Below are 23,260 nucleotides of genomic sequence, written 5' to 3' on the forward strand. Positions count from 1 at the left end.
TCTTTCCCTGGTCTTTCCACTTCCCCTGATGAAGCATTGATCCCTTCCTCAGTTCTTTGTTCCTCCTATTTCTAGTCCTATTTTTCTCAATGTTCCTCAGAAGTAGTAAAGAAGGGAAAATGAAAAAGAGTCTTCAAAAAACTTATGAGAAGTCATTTTCTAGACATCTTCAACTCGTGCAACAGGCTCTAGACTTCATAAAAAAATAGTATCTCATAAGAAAGAAAACAAAGCAATAACAAAAAAAAGAAAGAGAATTCTTCACAGCACCTTTCTCCCCTTGAAGCAACAGGCCAGGTGTTTCTGTGGGCTGTGCCACACTGGGTGTTCCCAAAAGTGCGACAGAACTTGGCAGGCCTGCACAGCCAGTTCCCTGCAGCTGCCCAGGGACCACCATCCCCTGCTGCTGGTTCACCTGCCTTTTGTCCCATGAGACATCTGATCGTGCTTTATTTACCTCAAGGAAGCTAATGCTAACTGCAGGAGATCTGTGCAAATCTGTCTCTGAAGGCACACACTGGCTACAGCTCCTCTGCACTTCTGCTCCGCTGCTCCAACACAGAGAAGGAACAAGGCACACAAGGACTGTGCATTTGCAGTATCTACAGAGCCCAACCTTATCAGCAACAGCACCACCAGAACAGCTCCAGGTTTCCCAGATCTGATCCTTGCTTTTCAGAATTCCACAGTCACCACCGAGAGCCACCAGGCACACACTGCCTAGAATCTTCCCATATCATTTATTTGAGGAGGTAAAAAAACCTGGCATGTCAAAGCAGGCAGGGGAAGCAGCCAGCCTGTAAGCACTGCAAGCAGAGCTGCAGAAGAGCTGAGGGACTGCAACAGCTGGTTTCATGAAAGCTGCTGTGCTCTGTAAAATGAGACTGGAGACACAGAAAGGTCTTTGCATCAATTTAGAATGAAAACATTTCATTTCCCTCATTAAATGAAAGCCACCATCCCCCCCAAAAGCCTCTCTGCTTTATCTGTCTGAAAGAAAAAAATGATGCCTGTTTGTATTTCGGCTGCTTAAAACATTCTGAACTATTTGCTTCAACCAGATCTGGCTGATCTTGTATATAAAATGTTGCCATGAATTTTACAGAAGCAGGTAGTGGAGCAGAAGCCAAAGGGGCCATCCAGGCACAGTATGAACCATGACCTCCATCTCTGTTCATCTCCCGCAGCCTCTGAGGGAGGCTGGAGAAAGGCAGGGACATTCACATGGTGAGCACACCAACCTCTTCACCAGGAGTGTTTGTTTGTATCACTTATTTGCAAAAAGTTACAAGCTTCTAAATCCTGTTTGAAGTCACATGGCCTTCAGAACATCATCTCTCATAAAGAGAATCTGATCCTTCACCACTACACTCAATTCCTGTTGTATCATTCAGTGAAGCTGACCAACACAGACCCACTAGAAATCACTAGTTCTGCTTCTCAAAAAATCATTTATTTAGAGTATATTAAAGACTAAAGTATTTACTGACCATGACCTCTGAAAGGCCAATGCAAACATCAGCTGAGCTGGCTCAAATCAATGCCTTGATCTCTCTGCATTGAAAAGTATGCAGAGGAGGGACACCTCCCACCAGCCCAGGCTGCTCCAAGCCCCATCCAACCTGCCCTTCAACACTGCCAGGGATGGGGCAGCCACAGCTTCCCTGGGCAACCTGGGCCAGGCTCTCACCACCCTCACACTCCACAATTCCCTCCTCATGTCTCACCTCAATCTCCCCTCTTCCATTTTTAATCAATTCCCCCTCTCCCTCCCTGCCCTTGTCCCAAGTCCCTCCCCAGCTTTCCTGGAGCCCCTTCAGGCACTGGAAGGTGCTGTAAGGTCTCCCTGGAGCCTTCTCCTCTGGTGACACCGTGTGAACTGCAGAACCCAGCTACTGCTCCTCAGCAGCCAGCTGGGAATGCAGCCAGCTCAGAGATTCAGAGCAGAAGTTGCTGTCACAGCTGGGACAGCAGGTAGGAACCATGGGACCTAAGATCAGGTCATAAATATCACAGGACTGTAGTTCCACTCTTTGATCTTAATTGATGCATTTTTAATTAAAAGAAATAAATGGAATAAAATGAAAAAGAGTGGTCATAAGAGGGTTATGAGAAGTCTCTACACAATTGCAACTGGGACAGAGAAGATGTATATGGAGTGATTTCTTATGTCTCAAAAAATTCCCAAGCAAGTAGCCCGTGAACTATCAGAGAAAATAATTTTTCCACACATCATGTAACTGAAGCATAATCCCACTGTTAAAGGCTGCCATGGAAACCAGTGGGGAAAAAGGGTTGAAAAATAGATGTCAAAGAAATCAGAGAGTGAGAACATTAGACAGAATGGTTTAAAGTGCTCACAATGGGCTGGTGTCCTTCCTGGTGCAACACTCTCTTGTGAACATCTCCAAGAGGACCAGACAGGCAGGACATACCAGGTGAATAAACATCTTCAGAGTTCAAGTGCACTGTCACCCCACAACAATAAACTCAGAAGTGTAAGTAAGTCCAAATGCAGACACCATGAATTAAACTCTAAGCCATGGGTTTAATTATAAATTGTCAAAAATATAATCATTAGTGAGACCTCACATGATCTAAGGGAGAATAAGCATAATGCTGCACACACCACAAGTAAGTCAAATTTCTGCATCAACTGCAAACTTTTCTATTTTGCTACCAGTCCCTAGAAGACTGGGGTCTCCAGTAAATGAAAAAGAAAACATATAAAATTACATTTACAGAAAACAAAAAGCAAACTAACTCATCCAGGTTTTCTGCAGCGTTAAGATTAAACCCCTTGTAACTCAGATAAAGAATTCAAGACAGTTTGAATCTCTTATAATTCCTTTGCCAATCAGAACTTAAAATTCCAGTGTTACTGAAATACCTATGAGTGGCACCAGGAACTGACTGGTATGTATTTTCTTCTGTCTGTGAACAAAAAGGTTTACATCTTCCTGAAGCAAGTTCAGGAGTGATAGCTTGAAAAGACTTTAACAGCTGCTTGGAAAATTACAAATCAATATTTTCATAATTCAGAGCAAAAAGCTGCTGTCACTGGTCACTTACTCAGCAGCCAAGCAATAAAGCAAGACACAAAACCAAACTAAAACAAATTTACACCTTTCCTCTGACCCTGAAAAGGAAGTTGTTTGCTCAAGTTCTACCAACAGTGCCAAACCAGGATGAAATTACTATTTCTAGTCAAGTATAACAGTTTATTTTCTTCTCTCTTTAAAAGGCATTATGTCAGTGTATGTGATTCTCTATTTTGAACTGCAAAAGTCAGTCAAGATTCTGGTTTTGTTAGGCCACATTTTCAGAGTAACCACCTTGCTGCAGATGAGAAGTAAATTGTCTTCAAAGGCTCTAAAGGAAGAACGTGAATGGTTTCTAGTGCATTCCCCACTGATGCCTGCTTCCCAGGAGCTGAGAACTTTCAGCAGCCTCTGAACTGTAGGTAAAACCTTAAGATAGCAAATTCTTGTTACAACACTTGGTGCTGAGAGCAGAAAAGTCACTCAGCAACTTGACTGGCCCAGCAACTGTCATCATTTCTTCACCTCCAGACTCCAGTTTAAGAATCTCAAACTGGCCCAGGTCACAAGAGCAGAAAAAAACCCCTTGACAAAACCAGCTCGAACTGGAAGAAATTACTCCTGTTGCTGTGGGGATCTGAGGAAATACACCTGACCTAACCCAATGGTGTTAAAGTTTGTATTTTTCAGTCTTTTCTACCAGAAGGAAAAAACTATCTGTCCAAAAGGCAGCCACTGGGAACAACCACCTTTTGTTAACCTCAAAAGATGTTATTTTCTTGAAATGCATCTGCCTCCTCTTCATCAATACCAAAAAAAGTTCCTTTGAATAGCTAATTAAACTGACTTAAAGAATGGAAGATTAAAATCAAAACGTGGGGCAAAAGTAATTTTAATCAGGTGAACATAAAATTTCCCTGCATTTATGTCACCACAAATTGAAACTCCACTATAACCACCAAATCCACAAGACTGTTCTCAGCTGTCTGGAAAAAAGGCAATTATTTCCATCAAATATATGTATGATCTCTTGTTATAGTTCTCAATTTAATAAAAATAATGCAACTTCGCAGCACTGCTGGGTCCCTCTGAAATGTCCTCATTATGCAATTGCATAATTAAACTAATTTGCATGATATCTCATTTCTCTCTACAAGCCACCTGATGTACTTATTTCTCGTCTTTGCTCTCTTAGTAGTCTCTTTTTTCAATAGTCAGCCACCAAACAATTTTCCCAACAGCTTTTGTGCAGAACAGCTTTGCCACATCCTTATGGTCAGGAGATGCCAGGACACTGCCACAACATGGCTTTCTTTTAGACAGAATGTATTACCTTCCATTGTCTTCTGGTTGGCTTTCTTAATTAATTTTAATGTTATCCACCTTCCTGGACTAAAAATTAGTACTCTCACCTCTGCCCCTAGAGGCTAATTAAACCTCTGTAAAACTCCAGTCTGTTCAATGAAGGTCACAAGCTCCACAATAAAACCATCACTTGATTTAGCTGCAGCACATATGTCAGGAAAATACTGACAATTCCCCTCAGCTACCCTTGGGGCATTTCAAATGGAACTGAGCAGCCTCTGAATGGCCCTGGGTTCAAACATGTGCCTCCATTGGTCACACACCACATCTCTTGCAACCACTTCTGTCTGCCATCCCCTTCTGGTTGGGATACCCATCCAGTGACCTGAGGTGAGAGATGGTACACAAGCAACCATCTAGTCTTCCTGAAACTGCCAGTGTTCAATCACTGCTCCTTCTTCACACTGATAATCCAAGCAGATCATTAATTTTTCAGTAGGTATCCCATTTCTAACAGTGTTAAAGAACTTCTTGCTATTTAGTTTTACTAAGTTTCAAGAACTATCACTTCATAATATCAACTATTCCTTTCAAACCACTGTCATTTCTGGGTTACATCTTAGCCATTTATCACCACCAGCTCTTACCACGGAGCCCCCTGCATCACTCCACGGGTCAGCTCATACGGTTGGCTAAATAATCTAGATACAGGAGTTTGTGCTGGGAATAAACAGTCTAAAGGAAATGTATTCTTATTGTACATTAGATTTGAAGTAAGACTTGGTTTGGTGGTTTAATCCTTGAGAATTTGGGATCGGATAGAACCTAGAGTCTAAAAATAATAACATTATTGGCTATGTCTATGTAGTTAAATATATCTACAAGTTTTCATTCCTAAAAGTACTACAAGTCCTTCTAGGCCCTTTTGCCTTTATCACAGTTGCCCAAGTCACAACAACTTAGAAGTTATCCAGAACATTTCTTTCAACAATGATGAAGCAAACAAAATAAGTAGTAGAGCTAGTGGTAAATCTGACAAACTACATTAAAGGGCTTTCAGAGGATGATGTTGTGACTTTGTAGAAGTTTACTTCCACAACAGACAGTGACTGTTAATCTCCTGAGAGTCCAAGGTATTTTAACCTCCTAACTCCTGAGTTCAGCCTCAATGAAATCAGGCAGGTTCCAACTGAAACACCCAGGGCCCAGTGCTGCAGGTGGGCAGTGGGAATGTGGGTTGTTCTGAGCTGGAAGTCAAGCTCTGGGTGCCAACTGGAAGATGTGCAAACATTTCTACTGACGTGCTCCTTTCCCTGTTGATGACAGTTCTCAGGGACCTGGGGTTGGCTCTGCTGGGGTTGTCAGTTCCTTGGTTAACCCAGGGCACAACCTGTTGGCAAAGGATTCCCTTGCTGATCCTGCAGGATTTGGTAACAGTTTTGTACAACTCTCTTTTCCACCCCCTTGGTACCCAAAAACATCCCACTATGCTTCCTGCTCCACACAAACAAGGACAAGAGGACAATGTGGAGGTAATTTAAACCAGCCTCCCCTGCAGGAGTCTGACCCCGGCAGTGCCAGAAAATGCCACAACTTGCAGTGGAAGGAGGTGAGGAGTTGCAAGGCTCAGGTAGAAAGACTGAGGCAATATGAGCACCTGGATGTTAACAGGGACTGAAACAGGTGAGAGTGGAAGGTGAGCAGGTGAGCAGCAGTCTGCTGAAGAGCCCACTTTTTCCAAATTTAGATGTAACTTTGAAACTCAAGCCACTGTTCTTCTATAAGCAGCTACTAATTAAGAGAAAACTGCATTTCTTTGTGTCAGAAAATAAGGCTTTTTCATTAGGCTGTAGACCTTTTTAATCATCCTTGTTTTTTCTCTTCTAAAGCAATTACTGAAGTGTGAACTAGCATTGCACATAATGAAAGACACCTACAGCTTTCTTAATGCAACAGACAGAGTCATAGCTACGTATTTGTTACAAGAAATGTCATTTCTGGAATTTAATTCCTACCCTTGATCTGGACAAAGTCTGACTCAACCTTCAGCAGAATTTGTATATTTGGGAAGACTAGAGACACGAGGAGCCTTCCTATTTGCAATCTAGTAAGAAAGTCTTCACATCCAGTGGTATTTGATTGCTTTTCATAATCAGTTCCTGTCTTCACAGCAAATACCATCTATGTCATCTAATAAAAAAATCCAGCAATGCATCTAACACACAGGTAAAGACAAACTCATTTACAGGCATAATTTTCTCACCAGTTGTAGAACAATATTGTCAAAGAAATTAAACTAATGGTTTTTCTTATCTGCTTAGCACTGAGGTATCCCTCCTGTAACAAATTTGTATGACACAGAAAACTAAGCATAAAGAAAACATGACACAGAAAAAAATAAGGCTAGTAGCAGCAACTCTTCTGAATCATTCACACCAAGATGTATTTATCACTCTTTAAAAGTTGCAGCATAAAAGTCTCATCGATCTGAGCGAGCCCTCCCAGGCAGCAGCTCCGCTCCCCGGATCGATGTGTGTGTCATGAAAGGAATACAGAGGAAAACAAGCAGTGATCTCTGAAAGCCCGACACAATTTATCCCTGATAAGCAGTGCCAAAAATAATTACACAAGCTATGGTTTTACTAAGTAGTACGGAGGACCAGAATGCAGATTTTTTCCCCCACACTTCCAAGGAGTGCTTTCTTTTCCAGCAGAGATTTGAATGCATTACACAGAGCTGGAAGGGCAGGACTTGCTCTTAGACTGTCATTTCCAAGGTAATTTGTCTTTTCCTACATCATACATTTGCTTTAAAACATTACAGTGTCACAAGCTCTGTCAATTATTTTAAATTATTTTAAATTGTATTAATTCATCTTCATAAACTAGTTAACAGCTGATCTTAAGCCAGCTTATTTTTGGTCTGCTGTCGTGCTTGAAACATGAACAGTTCCATATATTCTGCTAGAGAGGGATAAGAAAATGATGTTTGGTTTAAATCACCATGGCTCCTGTTACCTACTCGTGGGGTGAAATCTTGGAGCAGCGTTAGCCCTCAGCACAGCAGGTATTTCAGTCAGATTTCACCACCACAGACCAGTATTGCCCTTCCTTCATGTCTCCTGTGCTGAAAGGTCAGCAAATTCCTGTGGGTTTTTTTCCCTACTTTCTGGAAGTAGTGGGATGCACCTTTGGGGAAAAAGATGCCACCAGCTCACAAATGTCTCTAAAGTGTGATGTTTTATCTCAGATCTTTTTTACACTTTCAGATCTGATTTTTAACAAAGTTTTTCAATGCTTCCCATCCCCAGAAGTTAGGGAGACACAAAGCTTAAAAGAACAACAAAAAAAATCATTTGGTAGCTATTCTTCCCATAAGCCAAAGAAACTTTGAAGAGGCAAAGAATAGAAAAAAACCAAACAAACAGGAAGGAAGAAAGAGGACATGAGGTGAAAATCCAGACACCATTTAGCAGCAAGCAGGAAGAAATACTGAAAACCTTTTTGGTTTAAAAATTATATACACAATGAAACTTTTCATTTCAGGAATTTCAACAAATAGCAGCCATTTGTACTTTTTCACAAAAAAAAACCTGATTCTGATGTAACCACATTAATTGTCAACTGTTTGATATTAACTCTTTAACCTTATCCTCACTGAAAGAAATGACCTGATGAAACATGCAGTGCACGCCTGGCAACCTGATTTCTCTTCCACCCAAGCCAGTTAATAATTTGCATCTTATTTTCAGTGTGAATTTTACAGGCTTTCACTTCAAGATAAACACATAGAAAAATGACCTCAAGGCTCAGAAACAAGAAGTGCAAAGTTCATATCTGCTTTATTTACATCACATATGAAATTGAAATTAAGTAATTTCCATCTTCCAGTCTTACCTTCCCATTTTTTAATGTGGTTAACAGCATGTTTTTAACTGTCTCACATAGTTACTGGGGGTGTATTTATTTCTGTGTACTATACATAAAAAATATTGTATAAATCCTCAACACTACTATGACTTAATTCATGTATTAGCAAGCATCAATCTTTTAATGTGTTTTAGTTCCTTTACTTTGCAACTTCTCCCCTAAACTCACACACTAAAAGGGATTTTGTTGAAGAAACTGTATTTATTTTATATCATTAATAAAACTACAGGTACCAATGCAATGAATAGTATGATATTCTTATTTGCTCAAAATATTTAATGTTTATGATATCAGCTTCTTCATAATACATGAATGACTGAAGAGATAAAGCTTTTCAGCACATGCCAAAGCCAGCAACATGTCACACTAACAACTGGCAGCTCCTTATGACAAGACCATGCTCAATAACATCCATGTGGGGCCATAATATTCCATCGATCACAAAACAAAACTATGTACAAATAAATGACAAAAGACTAATCTTTTAAAACCATTACTCTGTTGACAGTGTTATAGTCCCTACTAAAATACTACTAATCAGAGTCAATAACACTACTTCCTGGCTAATTTGCTTTCTGAAATTCTGTCCCACAGCTAAGCAAGCAGTTGCTTGTTCATTTCTTTTCCTGGCCATACAGTAGCCAATTTATGGTTATTTACTAGTTTTAGCCTTTGATTTCCTTTGGCAAACCAGAAGTCTATTAGCTTGCCCTTAGTTAAGAGCATAAACCATTAATACAAACCAAAGTGAGCAAGCATCCTGCATTCCAGCAACCTAACTCCTGACTCCTGCACTTGGTGACTCAGTTGGCACCATTCACAGAACTTTTCAGAAGATTTTACTAGACTAAGGTGAGGAATAACTACAGATTTAAGGCTCAAGCTGGAAGACAGCGTGGATCCCCAAGTGTCTGATTCACAAGTAAAAATGCCATCAAGATCTCCCACTTGAAGCAAAGTTCCTCCACAGTTCCTGGTTACTCACAACTGCCAGACCTCAGCCCTAACCAGCACCAGTCATCAAGGCTGGCAGGGGCAGTTTGAACACCTGTTCATCAACGTTTGATTCCACACAAGAATCTAAAGAGAAGATTTTGAGGGGAAAAAATAAGATGAAAAACATCTTACAAAGGAAATTCACCTGCTTCCTTCACCAGCTACTCCTAAAAACAACTTCAGTGTGCTAACTCACAGAACTGCTTAAACAGAGAGCCCCTCACAATCCAGAGGAGGCTGCAGCACTGCTGGGAATTTAACAGCCAGGGAGTTCCACCAGTTTGTTTTCTCCGTAACTGGTGTCCCAGATCTTTGCAGAGGTAAGGCCAGCAGTGAGACCAGTGCTCAAACCAATCCTGAAAATCTGCTTAGGAATTTACAAGTTTCTGGCTTACCCATCAGAAAATAAAGGAGAGGAAAAGAGAGGGATTGGAGAGAAAGAACAGGAGTAATTTCACTCTATACTTGAAAGCAGACAAGTAGTTCTCCTCTTTGACTACGCAAGAGACCATTTTTCCCTGCAAAATAAAGCTTCTTTTCTTACGTGGACTCGAGGGTTTGTTCTGTCCTTGGCAGCGTAAGAGGCTGCTTCAACCACTAATTGCTTCTGGTTAAGAAAAGAAAATATTTATTCCACAGGCACAGCTCTGCCCCTTCAACTGCAGGAAGGTCAGAGGGCATGTGGAGTTTGTTTGCTGCACACCAGCAGCAGAAGGCAACGCAGGCAGCCATGCAGCACCTACAGCAGCTACAAATCCATGGAGCTCCAGAAATGGAAACAGCGTGGTTGCCCTGGCAGCAGAGAATGATACCTGAGCTAATTACTCAGTCTGAGAGGCAGAGCTAATTAGCTTGGATGCAGCCTCATACTGACACAGTTACAATCCTCCAGGGCCCGGGCACACCAATTGCTGATCAGACATCTCAGTTTGCTTGCAGCCAGCTCAGATCTCAGCACTGTGCTTCAGGTAAGAGTTCAAACAAGAAAGGAAAAAAAGGGGCAACAAAGCAAAAATATGTTCCTGCAAAGAAGGAAGCGATAGAAAAGAGCCCTCAAAAAAAACCCCAAGCAACTTTGAGCACCGACCTGCAGGTGTCTGCAGGAGAGGAGGATGTGGAGCCACACACCGAGCTACAACATGGCCAGGGGAAGTCTCAGGAGCAGGGACACACTGCCAACCCAGCCAGTGACAGTTACTTCAAAAACCATGATGACAACCTAAATTCAAAATGTTCCTTCTCATCTAAAAATGCAACCCCCTAAATGAAGCTCCTGACAGAGAAGTAAGAAATAAATACAACATCACCTGCTTGACAGACTGTATATAATGTGGAACACAAACATCTACCACCAACAAACCCACCCGGCTTTTTCAGGGACTGGGAACAGCATTTATTTGCTGGGATTTTTTAGGAAGAAAACTATCTTCAAACTTTTTCATCTATCTTAGGTACTAACTGATCCAGGACCCCCCCTCCAGAAGAAGTAATGTATTTTCAAAGGTAGAAAAAAAAGAAGTGAACAGGTGAATTTATCAGTCCTTGACAGACATATTTTCTGCTGCAGAAACACAACATAACATCATGGAGAAGAGTACCCAGACAAAGGGTGAAAAGCAGGGATTTTTGCTGGTGTTCTTGAAGAAAAAAAAAAAGAGCAAGATCAAGGAAAAATTCTTTAAGAAACTATTTTCACTTTTTTGTAACCAAAATCAGCAAAGGCAACAAAAACAGAGACTGAGCAGGCAAACCACAGAGGAAAGATGGCATGAAAAGTGATTTCACTTCTGTGCAAATCTCATCATTGAATTGAGCTGCTTTTGCTAGTGCAATAGGACTAACTTCTAATTTATACCAAATGATCCTTTAAAATCCCAGAAAGATGACTGAAGTCATGCTAAAAACCAAATCTCTCATCTTTTAATGGACATCATTGTATGAACCAGAACACACTGTACACAAAGGAACCAATTACACAGATACTCAGAAGAGCCGACCAAGGACAGAGGTGCTTGAAAATCTGGTTTACATTTATTCAATTTTAACTTGCACACATTTTTAAAGTTTGCCTGCAAAATACATTAAACTTTTAAATTAAACTACAATTTTATTATTTATTCTTTACATAGCATGTCTGCTTATTCATATTTACAAGTGCTCACTTCTCATTTCAGGAACATCTCCACGCAAAGCTGGGGGATGCTAAGAGGCTCATTCCAGTGTATGTGCTGCCCAAGAGAATGGGAGAAATATGTAAAAATCAATGTTTCCCTAAGCAGAAAGATACTCTTGTCCGAGTCAATATTGTTGCTAAATAAAGCAGTTTGGTGCCTAAAAAATTTCTAATTAAAGCCAGAAAACATGCACACACTCTTCACCTGCTTAAAACTTTTGAAATAAATGTCATGCTAATGGTTTTTGTGTATATTTAGATAGCAAATAATTCTAAGCACTATTAAATGGTAGATTTATAAATTCAGCATCACTTTCAAAATCTCCTGAGGAACCTCCTCCCAAGTTAGTTGTCCTCCTCCCTTCAAGTTAATGATCACAATGTTAAGATACATTATCAGTAAGCATTTGGCTCCAACACTGGGAAAGAAGGCTGGAACATGTGAGACAGTGTTGGAGCAAACTGAAAAGAGGAAAATGAAGGAATATTAAGGAAGATTGAGCAGCCATTGAGATTCAGGAGGACTTGTTATTTATCAAAAATAGAAACAAACAGGAATGTCAACAAAATCTTTCAAGGGAAATAAACCATCACAATAGAGTATATAATCTCATGAAAAAGAAACTTGGCCTTCCTCACAGAACACAGGAAATGCCCAGCTTTCCATACCTCACCTCCATTTATATGTTTTACCCCATATGGGTATCAGTTTCTGATCAAGCTTTTACGTTTTCTAGAAAACAGACATGTTCCTGGAAGCTGGAAGGAACAGCCAGGAACAGCCTGTCTGCCAGGATTTTACCCCTGCTTACAGCTCTGAACCCACTGCAAACATTCCAACACAGAAATAAAGCCCCCAAGCACTCTACCAACTCAGGGGATAAGTTTTTTTGCATTCCCTCTCCTGTTGTTGCTGTTTGGGACCAGAGGGCCACTAAAGTAAGCTCAGCAAAGAGACATCCCTGAGGGTACCAAGCAGAGTACTGAAAATGGGCAGGAAGTCCCCATTAAAAACAGAAATTAAAAGAAGAAAGTAAATGACATCAGCCACTGGAAGCACTGCTGCTTCCCAGCCTATGGCAGGAGGCTGTTGTGGGAAGCAATGGCCTCAGCAGCAGTGGGCACTCAGCCCACCTCACTCAGTAACTAGAGGTTTAAAAAATAGGCACCTTGGGAGATTTTAAGGTTTTTATTTGCTTTCTCTGACAAGGAGAAAGAAAGGCAGTAGAAATGAGAGAAGCAGGGGAATTAAGATGCATTTATGACATGCCTCTACCAAAAGTCTGCATCAACAAGAATAAAACATCTGGCCATGGATGCCTTTGTTTTAAAGCTGCCCAAAATCTTAGGAAGAAGCTTATGGATGAGGTTTTTCCATACACACCTTCAGGAGAGTGCTACAAAAAGCAAACAGAATACAACTACTTTGGCATAAGCTGCCAAACAAGTCTCTGAAAAATATTTTAGGGAACCTGTGTGAACAGCACAGACACTAATAAAAAAATTCCATGAACACAGATAAAGTGCTTAGAGACATGATTTAAGCACTGAACGGGTAAAGTAGGTTATGGCAGGGGGATTTAGGTTATGGTTGGACTTGATGATCTTCCAGTTCCCTTCCAACCAGGATGATTCTATGATTTATCTATGATTAATACGGGCTGCTCATCCAAACCCTGAGCCTCAGCCCCCTCACAGAATGCTCCCAGAGCTCCAGTCTTTCCTGTCATCCAAAAAATTAGTTTATTTCTTCAAGCTATGAAAACAGGTTGCTGAAGCTGCTGACAGCTTGTGTTTCTTTTCTCAGATGCCTTTAATTGTATTTGGGACTTCTCCTTATACGTAAGAAGGAAGAAAAGGAACTTCTACCCAGATCTTTGGATGTCTAAAGGTATATTCCCTTATCAGTTACAGAATGAAGAAAAAGAATTTCTGAATTGTGGGTTATTTTCAAGTCTACTCCAATTAAATTATACGAAGCATCAGGAGACAGTAAATAGATTGGTTCTGGGTGCTACAGAGTAGAGCTCTGTCTTTCTTCTGAAGGCTGAGTCAACTGAAAAAAGGCAACACATGAAAAATTCATTAGAAGGTACAGAGTGGCAACAGACTGCCTGGTAATGGAGGCTGCTCAAATGGGGTACAAAAGGCAGGCCACTTGCTGCTGACTTGATAAAGCATTACAGAGGAGAAATGAGACTGGTGCTTCATCCAGAAGAAACTTTTCTTGCTAACTGAAGACAACTGAAGCCTGGCCCCTTCCTCTTCAGTTTTAAAAAAACCACCATTTTCCTAGAAAAAAAAAACAACAAACAAAGTTAAGGTAGAGCTGCACCTCCTAAATCTTGTAATTAAAAAACCAGGAAGAAACAGAAAGGGGAAGTAAAGACAGGCCTACCTTGACTAACAGATCTTTTGTCTCCTTTGGCTGACGAGTTGTGTCTCTGTGAGGATCTGTACACTCGAGGATGATGACAGGAAAGTGAGAAAGAGAAAGGGTAGGCCCTTCACAAGCAAGCTTTAAATAACATTATTCCTGAAGGTGACAATATTTCCATACAAACCATGCAAAGAAGGAGTACCAATCCATGTGCCTCCCACATTTTTCCCAGCATTTACATCAACACACACGGTTCCACAACTGTCAGATTTATTCTATACAACTTGTTCCCAACATTCTGTACCTCGACATCCTGAACACTGGATAAAGAAGTTGATTAAATCCAGAAGTGCTATGTCCCTGTCTTGTTTATATGATTCAATCCAGTCGTCCACCACAGACTGTCAAAGAAAAAAGAATACTTATCAGAGACTCTTCAAAAGTATTTTATTAAAGGCAAATGACATGCTTTTCAGAATATCATTGTATAACTCAGCATTTATTTTGCATAATTATACATGTGTACACATTCAGAAATCTAAACACCTTCTCTCAGGGTGGAGACAGAACAAATATTGTTAGAGAACAGAACTAGATGCATTGTTTCCTGGTATTATAATTGTATAAACACAGGTTAAAATTGAAATTATTGCAATTCCTCAAAACTCCACTTGTAGTATTTATTCCATTTCAAAATTGTGTTGAAAAAACAGACACTGTGATTCCATTCAGAACAACCAACACATATTCCCAGAAAACTCATGAGGACAACACCCTGGGATAAAAACTGAGTCTATGCTCTTGTATAGCAAACATCTCAGAATGTCTAAAGCCCAAAGCAATGTTTCAGTCACTCAAACACTGGACATAGTTCAGGAAGACAGGATGCAATGAGGAATTATTTGTAAATAAATATAACACACATAAGTTGGTCTCACACGGTTTGGGAGTCAATAAGTCACCTAAATCACAGGGCATGAAGCTAAGTACCAGATACAAGCTGCTCTCACAGATACAAGTAGCCACGAGATCCTTCATTACTCACTGATGGCAGCAGAGTCAGCAGCAGGGATGACAGAGGGAGGGGACACAAAGCACACAGGTGTCACAAACCTTGTCCTTTGTCATCTAGGAATTACTGGGGACACAAAATGTGCCTCAGAAGCTAGATGAGAAAGGACACTAAACTGATTTTGCCAGTCAACATAAAAGTGCAGTCACAGCATCAGGAAGAGTTAATAGCAGATATAGATGAGGTGAAGGAACACTGAGAGGTCCAATAGCAAAGGCTGTGGCTGCTGCCCATGGGAACACCCCACCCCACAGCTCTTGAGCACAGAGCTGAGCAACCTATGATTTTTAAAACTCCAGATGCAGGTAAAATGAAGCAAAGAGGGCAAAGCAAACAAAATAACTATGGAAATGCTTTAAAACTGTTCTAGAAAAGAAAGAAGCTTGTGTGCTTCATGCTGAAGGAAGACAGCATGGCTTCCTCTCACGTCACTAAAATACAGTATTCCAACTTCTCAGTTAATAAAGACTGAAGGTAAAGAATTGTGTATTTATTGTAACTAAATAGTATGTTTTAATTATTTTATGAGAAAAAAACAATCTTTACTGTTCCACACATGTGGTAGCATTTATTAAGAGAAGATTGATTATGCTATCAGACCACACCTTGCAAACAGATTATTTTGTCTTGGAGGGTTCAGGTTTACACTGAATTTCTACCAAATTAATTTTTAAAACCCTCAACACAGACACACACCCCACTCACCATCCCCACATAACCAGCTTCCAACTGAAAAGAAGGAATAGGAAAGACAAAGTCTAAACAACTCAACTTCTTAGAAAAATGTTGCCTCTTTCTAGATCAGTAGATAAAAAGGACAGCATCTTGAAAAAAAAGCCCTGCAGTTTCTAAGTGCACTCTCCTGGTTGCCAGTGGGACCTTAGCAAGTGTGGAAGAGCAGGGAGGAGCACAGCTCTAAAGGAACAAGACATGAATCTGTGAGCTGAGCCAAAACACTCCCTGTTTCACCCAGATCACCACACTCTTCTTAACCCAAGCCAGGATGAGCCTATCAGTATTACCATGTTATTCAACAATCAGCATGACTCTCTGAACATTCAACTGCCAGAAAACTGAGTTTTTAGATATTTTCTCTACCAATGCACACATGCATGCACAGTGGGAGAAGCAATCTTAGGAAGAGGTCCATCTGCTGCTGAGAAGAAATGAAAAAAGGAAGTCTTGGCCTTAAATTAATCTTCACGCAAGTGATGGAAACATGAAGCAGCAACAGCACAAAACCACTTATCTAGAATGTTTCACTGTTACTTCATCATGAATTTAGACCCAGTTCCTGGAAGTGTCAATAATTCCAATAAATCAGCAGAATTCTCCAGGGCACATAAAACCAAATGTAGCCAAATGTAAAAATTATTTACTAAATCAAATATTGACAAAGCTTAATGAGCAGACTGCTGGTGTACTATCAACTTCAAACATTTGTTTGCACAGATATATTAGAGTAGATATCAGAACAACACACAATTACCAGCAGCTATTTTTTTCCCCTGAAGAGCAGCTGTGTTGGGTCAGGCTGCAGGTTCAGCTGCCCAAGACAGCTCATACGCGTAGGGAAAACTGCAAGAGAAGGGCAAGAATATACTGACACTTGAGAGTCACTTGCCCAGACCCTTATAACCCTAGCTCATCATCTCATGGATGTGTATGAACTAGAAAGCTTGATACTTACACATCATTTTGAAGCAACAAGTCTCAAGGTTAATTATGCACTGCAGAAAAAGGGTAATTGTTTTGTTTTATACTTGCCAATTCCAAAGTCTGTTTGATGCCACCTAAATCTTATGGAAGAAGAGAAAACACACCTCAAGCCCCTATTTGTGCTTTCTATGCTTCTGTCTGGTCACCCCTTTGCAGGCAGGATCCTGTGCCCTGTGGCTTGCACACCAACCCTTCCACACCTCTCTTTACTCAGTCTTCTCATACGTCCCTTAGCAGTTTCTGAAGTCTATTACATTCTCTGAGCCTGGGAAATCTCAGATGCTTTTCCTGAGTATGAATTACTAGTTTGTCAGTGTCTGAGCACTGTCTTTCACACAGAACATTCCCTGCAGAAGCAAGGCTGGCCTGTGAGATTCCACACTCATCCTTACTCCCCTTTCAGGCTACACCAAACTGTCCCTGCAGCTCCAGCCCTGCAGCTTTCTGGGCTGTGCTACAGATACTGCCAGTGACCCATCTGGATTGAAAAAACCTAAAGTGAGTACAGGGCAAGGGCTTGGAGGAATGTCTTTCAGTTTTGTTTCTGCCTGCTTTAAACATTTATTTAATTGATGATAGAGCACTACCTCAAAACTGCAGCATCAGTGCAGCTCCTCTCCCTTCTGATCTGTCTCTTCATACAAAGAGAACTGAGGCACACTCTATCCTATCTCACCTAGTTCTTGTGTTTTCAAGCCAGAACCCTAATGCAGTTCACAGAAAAATAAAGACAAGCAGCTGATCTGAAGACTCTCAAACCAGGCAATGCCAGGTCTTTAGTGGCAGGAGTAGATAAAAGAAGCAGCAAAATCAGAGTGAAAGTTTCTTAGCAGGTACAGCAGCACAGACCTGGGTCCTCCTGTGCTGCCTGGACCTAGCAGAGGATTGGCAAATCTTGAACTGAATTTTGAACCTTTGGGAAGAATTCATCCTACCTAACCTGCCATGCACAGCCCATGTAGTCACAGAAGCCAGTCACGCCCTCTGTGCAGCACACAGGGTGTGTGTGTGCACATCCACACAAGCTCCAGTGGAGTTGGCAGCACAGCTCATCTGCCTGGAGCACGGGGAGAGGAGAAGGCTCCTGCTCAGAATCACAGGTGGTGACACTGAGCAGATCTGCACTGAGGAGCACGGAGTGACGAGTGACACCCCCACCTGTCAGCACCAGTGCAGAGGCACACAAACTGTCCTCTCTGATCCCTAAAATCCAGAGGGGCATTCTCAGTGTATCAAAATAACTCCCACAGGTCTGCAGCATTCAGCCCCTCATGCACACTTGGCAGGCTTGTTGGGAAGTTTTTTTAGAGATTACAGTTTAAGGCAGCAGGAGATAATGAAGCCAGACTACATATGCTACAACAGTTGGAACTTAATCAAACTGTTGACTTTTGATGTAACAGAAAAGAGCTACAAAAACTGAAAACACTGGGATGAAAAAATAAAAAGATATACATATCACATCTCAAATAGAAACAAGTATCATCTGAACCAAGAAAAATAATCAGTAATGTGAATACCAGGAAAAAAAGTTGAGTGTGAGTGAAAAAGAAATCAAACAACAGGCAGCAGTGTAGGAAATCGTGCAGCAAGCAAATGTTGCCATAAAAGTAATTATTGTGCATAAACATGACCCTGCCCAGAGAGAAAGACCCCTATGAAAACCGGGGATTTCTAACCAACAGTCCATAGGTTACAGCAAAACCTTCAGGGTTATTTTCTCATTACCAGCCTTCAACCACTCATGCTATTTTCAAGAGCTTTAAGCTAAGAATAAATTCATGGCAATAACCCACATCTGCTCACCATCTTGCCCAGGGAGATCCTGGCCTGGGCCCCTCCCTGTCGTCTCTCCCAAATACAGAATTGATACTGAAGTCACAGGGTGACAGGAGGAGCTACAAGTGGGATCCACTCATTCTTTGTTTTGCAAAGGAGGCAGCTACAAGTGGGATCCACTTAGCAGAAAAATTCCGCCCCCCCCACTTGGAGTCTTATTGCCTGCTTCTGCAAAACAATGAAGAAAGATGGTAGGAACAGACTGGATGAGTTGTTCTGGTGGTACCTGTCTGCTTCTAGATGTTTCTGTCTTCAGATGTGGCAGAGAGGGTGGATTTACCATATGGAAATGTGCACTTGCAAGCTGTGCATGAAATACAGGATAAATTCAGCACTCCTGGGAAGCTCAAGATGTGTAGTGCATGTGCTGCAGCACTCTGCCCAGGTACAGGAAAGGCTTCTGGGACACACCATATTCAAAGCACGTGCACAAGGAATGGGCTGCCCTGACAACAAGGTTATGAAGCACAACAAATGAGAAAATCCATAAAAACACTCTTTAGCTTCTCATCTCCATTACCAGATTGGACTGAGGCAAGGAGCATTGGAACTAAATTTTAAGTTAAAAATTACCTAGCTCAGTTACATAGATTAAACTTCAAGATTACTCCAGTAACACCCACCCCTTTCACTCCCTGCTCTCAGAAAGCAGCCACACATGGGAATACAGACATATACTTATATGCATATATGTACATATCTATAGATACACATATATACCCACAGATGTACCATTCCTCTGGGTCAGGCAGCATAACAAGTCCAGACAAGCCCATGTAACAAAAATGAGACTCAAGAACATTCTTTTTTAATCTGAAAATGCTTCTATTCTTATGAGGAGTGAAAAATCAAGTCTGCAAATAGCAGAAGATGCACAGTACAAACACAGTCAGTACAAAGATTTTCAAAAGCCTGTAACAGCTTCCAAGAGAATCTCACAGAAATCAGTGAGAAATCAGCCAGAAAACTCCAGTGACTGTTTCATAATTTGGAGAATACAGAAAATGAGCAACGCTTCAGAAATAAGAAGCTTAAAGTCAAGCAAGTAGCAGAACAGATCCATAGTCTCAGTAAACAAAATCCATCTTGGAGACCTGCAGATACACTGACCTTCACTGCTAAAAGATAAGTAGGAACACTTTATAGCACTGAAGAGAAACAGCAGCTTGACTTGCCAGTAAAAGCAAAAGTCTGATGCTATGAATGAAATAATGAAGCTAATTATCTTATTACTTCCTGGAGGGTTTACAGCTATGAACCCATTTCATACTCCTTCCGTGCAAGAACTTGACCACATTCGGGAGCACTAAGTGCTGGGGGAACCAAAGGGACCAACTGCAGATGGTACCTTGCCAGCTCATATAAATTACCACAGTCCCACTAAATATTGATGAAAGTTGATTTCAAAAAAGCTATTTCACAATTTAAATTAAGCAACAATCTGGCAGTGGTGCTACAAAGTGAAAACAAATGATACTATATACAAAGTGCATGTTGAGGTGTAAGATCAAGGCAAATAAAATATCAAGAACCATTAAACTATTTGCCAATTCATACCAGTCTTCATAGGCACACTTCATTTGCAGGCAATCAGACAGAACTAAAATTGACTGTAGAAGGGGTGTGGAGCATCTTTAAACCAAAGGTAGGAAAAAACCCCAAAATCAAAGCTTGTACTACTATATTCTGCCAAAAAAACACAGTCACTCAAATGAAATTTGCAGCTCATTAAAAAAACAAACAAAAAAAGCATGCAGGGTTAAACATTTGAATTATCTCTATAAAGAGCAGAATGAAGAGGAGATAAAAGTTAGAAAATGTACTTTAACAGGCAGTGAGAGGAACTTAGTGTACACTGAAAATAACAGTGAAAGAAATGGAAGTAGTGAAAGACTTGGAATCCTCTGTGTCAAAGTTTTTCTATGTGAACTTGTGCTGGTTTTTTAAAGAAGGATAAAAGTCTTTTAAGGCCACATTTGGTGAAGATTGAGGTAATTACACAGACAGCTGGGCAGAAGGTAGTTGCTAACTTGTATGTGCAATTCAAGATTGTACCTGACTCCAAGATGACAGCCTGGTTGCACTCCGAACTGCAGACACTAATACACACCTGCTGAAAAACCTAAAATAAGGTAGACTGAGAAGATGCAATTTGTTGTTTTTCCTCTAAAGATGTTCATTTTCAATTAGGAAAGAGTTTCACACTTTTCTAAAACCTAGCAAGCCCTTTCTGAAAAGCCCAAATGATTCTTTCTAGAAAATCTTCCTTGAATGCTGCTCTCCCTATTTCTTGCTTTTTCACCATAGCAAAGATGGGAAAACCTGCTCTATGCAGTGCCTACTTACATTTTTTTTCTTGAAGCACAGAGAGGGAAGGAATATAGTCCTAGAAGTATATATTCCCAATGAAACTAAGGGATTCATCCTCTCCATACAGATATGTCTGTGTTTGGCATTCCACATAATTACGTGTTTCTGTGCAGTAGAGTGGGCACTAAATATTATGTGGAGAAATCAGAGTAACAGGTGATATGGAACCATTTGGGAGAATAAAAACACTGCTGAAAAATCAAAGTACTTTTTTCTCTTAAGAGAGTATTAGAATGGCACAATTTAACTGGCATTACCATTGTGTGCATAAAAGGTGCTGGAAAAATTCTTCTTTCCAATGGATTAAAACCACAGGAGCTCCTGAGGATGAGCTCTCTGTCCCAGCACTGCTCAGATCTTCATGTCCTCACCCGAGTGCTCAGAGACGAGCCCAAGGGCCTCAGACCAAGAACATTTTCTGCTGTGGTACAGGATTTGTATAGGTGTTAATCCCTCACAATTCACATGCTACATGATTTCCAAGGGTCTCTCTTCAAGCTGGGCCAGTCATGGGCATGAATGGTTCTGAGATGCTACAAAGCATCAGAACTACATTGAACAGGAGAATAAAAAAAAAACACCTTAGAGGGGGCAGAAAGAAAACGAATTCTTCCAAGGGGAAGACCCATCAATTTATTAAAAACCAGGATTCAGACTCCTCTTCTGGCACAAATGGTAAAACGTTCACAGATCACCCCAGGTAGTTCAAAATGATGAAATTCTAGCAAGGAAAAAAACTTCCCAGCTCTAAGAATACTGGGTATTTCCAGGTATAAATGTCTCCACACACTGCAGTACTAGTGCACTGCTCACACTAACAGCAAAACCATCACCCCCCATCTTCTTACATCAGAAGGAAAAAGAAGTCTTGTGCGATGAGTGCAGAAAAATGTATCTGGGATTAAGGGATACACATCTATTTAATTAATGCTTCATCTAGTGGTCAAATTATTCCTAGTGTAACAAGCCTGAAAACAAACAGTTTTAATTTTTTTTTTTTTTTTTAATTTAGCAGCACAGAACCAAAGCAAAGCGAGCTTAGGCTGCAGAATCTGGCAGTAGGAAAACTAAGCCCCAGTTTAAACGACAATAAGAGTTGCAGTTATTTTCCCCTGTACACTTTAGAGAATGCACACTTCCCACTCCTGAGGAGTTTCTGAGACAGTTTGGGCATACTCAAAGTAATCACCCATCCCTCAAGTTGGTTGTTAAAATACAACAAAGGACAATTAAACAAAAACATGCCTTCAACCCAGAAAAGTGGACGATACTGACTATTACATGTCTGTATTCTGCTGATCTTTGAAGACCTTCCCTCCCAGAAACAGCTGAGGCAGATGCAGAGACACTATCCAGCCAAAATTACTTCTAACAGGGAGAAGAGGCAAACTCAGGGAAGAGAAACCCAGAAAGGCTTCAGAAAACACAGACACACAGCACCTGAGCTGCCAATAGTCAGAGGGAGGCAGAATTCCCAAACTGTCTTTTTGCCTTCTTACTCTCTTTCTTAACTGCCATGATCAGAGACAAGATACTGGACTTTTGGTATAATCCAGTTTCAACTGCTCTGATGCTTATAAGCACAAGTACTCATGTAACACCACTTATGTAAAACCCAATTCCGCCTAAATAAGGCAGATCCAGTGATGGTTACAAAGTCATTCTAATCAAGATTAAATCTAAACTGCTGTCAGAGATGAGCTGATCAGCAGCTCATCAGAGAGCTGATCCAGCTGAAAAAAAATGCCAAGTTGTCAGATTCTATTTCTTCGTGTGACTGCAAAACACACAAGGGAGGTGTAACACTCATCAGCTGTAGGTGTGGGAGAAGGCAGGACCAATCTGTTCAACAGCAGCCTCAGTTCATGCAAGATTAAAGCAGGTATGTAACAATTCCTTTTAACCAGAACCACAGGAAGGACGAAGGAACACTGGGATTATCTATATTGCATCATGATTATATGAGTAAAATAACAGATAAAATCCCAGGGAGCTGAGAAGCAAGCAAAGCAATCCCTTAATCCTTTCAGAGTGTGTCAGGAACCAGCTGATAAAGCTGTGCAGTCACTGGGACATGCTCTACTATCAACTTCCCCTCCCCCAGGAGTAGCCTATCTCTCTCAGGGGGCATCAGATACCTTCTCCAAGGCCAGTGCCATCTCCTCCTCCATGCTCACCAGCCCAGCTCCCAGCTGCCATGGCCAAGGGACCTGTGACTGCAAGGACAGGGGAGCAGCCACTGCTGTGAGACCACAGGGGGAACGGGGATGTTCAAGCCTTGGCTCTACCCCTACACTTCACAGAATCACAGAATGGTTTGGGATGGAAGTACCTTCAAGATCATCTAGATCCAACCCCCTGCATGGGCAGGGACACCTCCCACCAGCCCAGGTTGCTCCAAGCCCCATCCAACCTGCCCTTCAACACTGCCAGGG

The 23,260-nt window shown here is 41.1% G+C and overlaps 1 protein-coding gene across 2 annotated transcripts in view; it reads right to left on the reverse strand.

The window, feature by feature from the left end:
- STAG1 (stromal antigen 1) overlaps positions 1–23,260 on the reverse strand; it is a 137,820-nt gene that overhangs the window by 94,133 nt on the left and 20,427 nt on the right. For both annotated transcript variants that reach the window (XM_009993502.1, XM_009993501.1), the window contains exon 4: positions 14,130–14,226. In XM_009993502.1, the coding sequence (XP_009991804.1) occupies positions 14,130–14,226 (97 nt within the window). The remainder of the gene's footprint in view (positions 1–14,129; positions 14,227–23,260) is intronic.

This window comes from Chaetura pelagica, unplaced genomic scaffold, assembly GCF_000747805.2.
Source record: "Chaetura pelagica isolate M959 unplaced genomic scaffold, ChaPel_1.0 scaffold192, whole genome shotgun sequence".
Classification (NCBI taxonomy): domain Eukaryota; kingdom Metazoa; phylum Chordata; class Aves; order Apodiformes; family Apodidae; genus Chaetura; species Chaetura pelagica.